The sequence below is a fragment of the Crinia signifera genome, chromosome 1 (assembly GCF_055691185.1).
Source record: "Crinia signifera chromosome 1, ASM5569118v1, whole genome shotgun sequence".
Taxonomy (NCBI): domain Eukaryota; kingdom Metazoa; phylum Chordata; class Amphibia; order Anura; family Myobatrachidae; genus Crinia; species Crinia signifera.
In genome coordinates, this window is record NC_139217.1 from 242533570 (window position 1) to 242538575 (window position 5006).

Here is a 5006-nt window from a genome sequence, read left to right on the forward strand (position 1 = left end):
ATGGTTGCCATTCGATAGCAATTCTGCACCCAGCCATCAATCAGTTTTAGTCGGTCATGTATGTTCTTATTTGTCCAGCTCACTGTTTAAAAAAAAATAAAAAAGCAAATGATTGTGAAACAAATTATGCTTCTTTATTATCAAATCTATTATAAATTCTGCTTATAAATAAATGATGCTTCTTTTTTTTATCAATCTTTCAAAGCGAACCGACGGCTCCGTGAAAAGATCCGGATCTTTCACGGACTGAACTACTGGATCCCAGCTCTCGTTAGTGACCCGTTTTGCCCATCTCTGAGCGCACCCACTTTCCCACCAGGCACCAGCGCTCCGCCTTTTATACAGGGGGAAGGCTCTGCTCCGACCTCCCATGTGATGCGGCCAAAAAAATCGCGCTGTGCTGACGTGTTTGGTTTCTGTGAAACGTAATCGCTGCGCGACTTTCTCCCCCACTGCCGCTTTCAGTGCTGGACTGCTGCGGGAGGCGGGCTGTGATATCCAGGGGGAGAGGCTAGTGGTGCCTGTGACGGTCGCTTCATTATAATGAGTGAGCTAGGTAAGTGGCCTCAGCAGCGCCCTGTGTGTATGTACCATTCTGCAGCACAGCAGCGGTGCTTAGTGACAGGGTTACTGGGCGCAGCAGCAGAGTGCCTGTCATTACTTTGCTACATGAATGATGGCGGTGCCTGAATATTCCTGAACTCTCCCAGTGTTGTAAATGCAGCAGTCTCGTTCAAACGTAACACCTACAAGTGTTAAGTTGGTTCTTATTGTTCGTTACATTTTAATGCCTTTTTTTTTCACGTAACAAGATGTGTATCTCCTATGAAGTGTTTCTCATATATTCCTATTTTGTTTTGGTTTTTATTGCCCCCCCCCCCCCCCTCATAGGCTTTCCAAACAAAAACAGAGTTGCAATTTTAGCAGAACTCGATAAGGAGAAGAAGAAATTACTCCTGCAGAACCAGACTTCCACCAACAACCCAGGAGCAAGGTTAAGAATTTTGTTTGCAAGTGTTTAGGGGGACTTAAAAATTAACTTGGGAGAATGTTATTGCTATTAAGTGCCCTGAAGTCATTTTAACTTTTAATATAAACATGTGCCCCATAAAATGTGTAAATTTGATCATATCCTTAAGGTGCCCCTGCACATTACTGCGAGGTTTCGCATGCCTCCTGGGCAGCAAGATCACGTGATATATCATATGAGGTTATTTTGCATATGATATATCATATGCAATCCCAGCAAGGGCTACGGGATCTACCATCCTGCATGCAGCCCTTGCGATCTCCAATGTGCACTGGACTGAAGATCGGAATAGGAGGTTAGGCACATAAGATTAGAGTACTTTTCACCAAATTTCTCTGCCTGATGTGTTTGAATCGGGTGAAAACTACCCAAATTGTATAAGTATATGGGGTTCTTTACAGTGTCATTACTATATGGTTAGTACATTATACAATCTTGACACCCATCCATCAGTTATATTGGGAAAATGCGTGATATGAAAAGACCTGCTACCTTTAAAAAAAAAAAAAAAAAAACCCACCCAGTCCAATCCCCTAAATTGTCATGCCTTAAACACAGACTAGTTGGTCCGTTTGGCAAATACAGTCCTTGATATGGGATTTTTTCACAACTATGGGGTTGATTTCAATAGAGGTCCTTGAGAATAGCACCAGAAGAGCTTTCGGCATTAAGTCCAACTAGTGGACTTCTGCTTGCACTCCTGGTGTGCAAAATTAAATCTGACAACACTAGGGTGGCGCAAATAGCATCATGGGGAGCACTTAAGTTGGAAATTGCTGGTTCTTGCCACTAAACACCCACGAGTTTCTGGAATTTTTTGGCTTAGCAGTGCACTGATTTGAATAGCTGAGCATTGAACCGACACCTATAAGTCTTATGAGGAAAGGCAAACCACCAATTCAAAGAAACACTCCTTGTTTGATTTTAAGGCATTTCGGACAACATGCAAATCTGCTATGGACAACATCTCCAGTCCTGTATACCTGCACCTTAGTAAATCTACCCCTGTTACTCAAAGGCCCGTATTCAATGTGGCCAGCGAGGGGGTTAAATGGTGAGGATCGCAGAAAACAAGCATCCCTCGCCGATAAACCCCCACGCCAGCAGCTCACCGTATTCAATGTTCCGGGGGAACCCTCGCTGTCAGGGGACAGCGAGGATTCCCCCAAACAGCGTGGCTCGTGGCTAAGGCAGGGAACCTGCTGCGTTAAGCACGCAGTTTCCACATCGCTGTAAAAACCCAGCGATGTTGAAACGGCATGTGCAGGGGGGTATGTTGAATACGGACTGTGCTGCGCTGTAACAGATCACAAAAAAACATTGAATATACCCCAAAGTGAAGGTTGCAGCATCAGTGACTAGATTACTGTAAGTGGAATAGAATAGGCTCTAGTAAAAGAGTTGTTTGAAACTAATCAGGCATGGTAGAGAATTTCATATATGGCTAACCGGGAACAAGGCGTGTTGCCAGTGGTGGAAGTGTGTAGCTAAAGAACACCTCAGAGCTTGACCTAAATTTGCATGAGAGGAACTTTTTGAGATTGGTTGGAAACGTATGATGGAGAGGTATTCCTTGATATTCCCAGTACTGTAGGATGCATTATTGGTGTCTGTGAACTCTAGCCAGTACAAACTTTGACCTAGCCAGGTACAAATTACATTAGAAACCTGTGCTTTAAGTTGGCTGAAGACAAACATCCTGTTTAATGCAGCACTACCACATTTCACTTGGTCCTTTACCAAATCCTAGATTCTGTGTGAACCCCAGCAGAGATGCACTAAAAACAGTCTAACCAACATTTTACAAAGGGACAATTAAAGTGGGACACAAAATATGAAACGTTCACAGTAATGCTATCCGTACCCTATCTATAGCCCTTCAGCCATGTGCATCCAGGAAAAAAAGTTAATGATTTTTAGTTCTTTTAACCATCTTACACACTGTAATACAATCATAATAAAAAGGCTAAATCTCTCATAATACACAAACGGACAAGTAATAAGATCCAGCATCTGCTGCGGTACTACTTTGTCAATAGAATTTCTTCAGTGCTTACTATGTGGAACTTATTCTCTACCTTTACATTTTTTCCATTGCTTTTTCCTAACAGCATAGCCCTTTCGAGACCCAATGTAAACAAGGAGAACCGTGACCGTGCAGAGCAACAGCATATAGCTGCCCAACAGAAAGCAGCACTTCAAGTATGTTCCAAAGTAGAAAACCAATTTTTTTTTTTTCTTTTTTGAGAACATAATGTTCATCTATCAATCAGCAACTTGCATCCTTGACATAAGTCGTACCACATATTGCAAGAAATTATGTTTGGGTGCTTTGATGGCTCTATTTAAGATGAACCCAATTTTCTTTCCACCTAACAAATAAAGGCCCATACACAATGGGCGACTTTGAGCTGAAAGTCGCTCAAAACAGCAGGTTTGAGCGGCTTTCAGATCTGCTGCTCCGCTATGCAACGCCGTCCTCCCCCCCCCCCCCCCCCGTATGTGTATGCACTGAACGGCTTTCCCCCACAGCGGGCATAGTCGCCCAGTGTGTATAGACCTTTAGAGTGGGAGCCTTTTGTGCAAATTTGTTTTGTTCACAAGCTTAGTTTCCGATTTAGTTGATTCTAATACAATGTATTTGAATTGTGCTGACTGCAGCAAAGTAAAATAAATACTGTACAAATGTTGGACCCAGTTATTAAACATTCGGTGACTCCTGTAAGCTTGTACTATACGCAGCACAGATCAATGTGACATATGCAGCATATATTTAGGTATTAATATTTCACAGTGGTTTTTGTTCATTTGTGTTATATTTAAAAGTACTTTAAGAAATAGGAGTACTCCTTGGGGGTAAATATATCAGTAGATGAGAGCTTAGCGCTTTCACAGCATATCTTCAGGATGATTCAGTGCTCTGACTATACCTGCACTAAACTTCTTCTGTTCTGTCTGCAGCATGCACATGCACATTCATCAGGATATTTCATAACCCAAGACTCTGCTTTTGGGAACTTGATTCTCCCAGTTATCCCACGTCTGGATGCGGAGTCCTCATGATGGACAGAAGAAGCCTATTCTGGAAGGACTATATTTGTCTTACTTCTTTATTTTATACCATAATCTTCTACACCAGGCATTCTGGTATTGAGATGGCTGAACTGGCCTATTTATATACAGGTTGAGAATCCCTTATCATGCATGGGACCAAAAGCCTTTTTGGATAACTGATTAGGGGGGTATTTAATCCGAGATTCTGAATGTCAGAGCGACAGTTGGAATCCCGAGCAGTTTTCATTTCGTTTGACTGTAACTCAACAGCCGGAATTCAATGTTCCGACTGTCTAGTATTGGAAAATCGACGGATCAGTTAAATGGCCACAGATTGTTGAAAAACAGGCGTGAACTAGACAATTCGTGGCTGTTTCGACAAAACAGATCAGACTTGTTTTAAAGTCTGATCTGTTTTGTCGGAAACTGCCTTTAATGATATATCCACTGGCGGAAATAGTGACTGGGATTGAATACCTCCTATGTACGTTATGTATCTTGCGTTTGTGTTAATGTATAAACACAGTTTTCAGAAATATTTGGATATCTGGATAAGGGATACTCAACCTGTATTTTCAATTTCAACAGAAACCAGAATTGATAGACATGAATGGAACTGTAACACAATGATTGATGTTTTGTACAAAATAAATATTGGCTTTTGTAGTTTAACGTTTATTTATTTTTTTGTTCTCTGTATATATCAGCACAAAATTATAATTTATAGCCTTTTAAGCTATACTTCAACCTTTTTTAAACCTTTCGTTTCCCAAGCCATCCTAAAGTGCATGTTACATCCCCATAAACACTAGGCGATTTCGGCAGCACAGCCGATATAGCTGGGCAAACGATATAGAGCATACACTGATCGATATAGTTGAGTGATGTCACCGGGTTCCCCGTCCACTGCGCATGCAGGCGC

The 5006-nt window shown here is 41.8% G+C and overlaps 1 protein-coding gene across 1 annotated transcript; it reads left to right on the top strand.

Annotated features, from left to right (window-relative positions):
* Positions 1 to 361: 361 nt before the first annotated feature.
* On the top strand, positions 362 to 4756 carry INIP (INTS3 and NABP interacting protein). Its single transcript, XM_083179469.1, has 4 exons — positions 362 to 556; positions 892 to 994; positions 3142 to 3232; positions 3992 to 4756. The coding sequence occupies exons 1-4, from the start codon at positions 544 to 546 to the stop codon at positions 4091 to 4093; spliced, it is 309 nt and encodes a 102-aa protein (XP_083035595.1). The 5' UTR covers positions 362 to 543; the 3' UTR covers positions 4094 to 4756.
* The last annotated feature ends 250 nt before the right edge of the window (positions 4757 to 5006 follow it).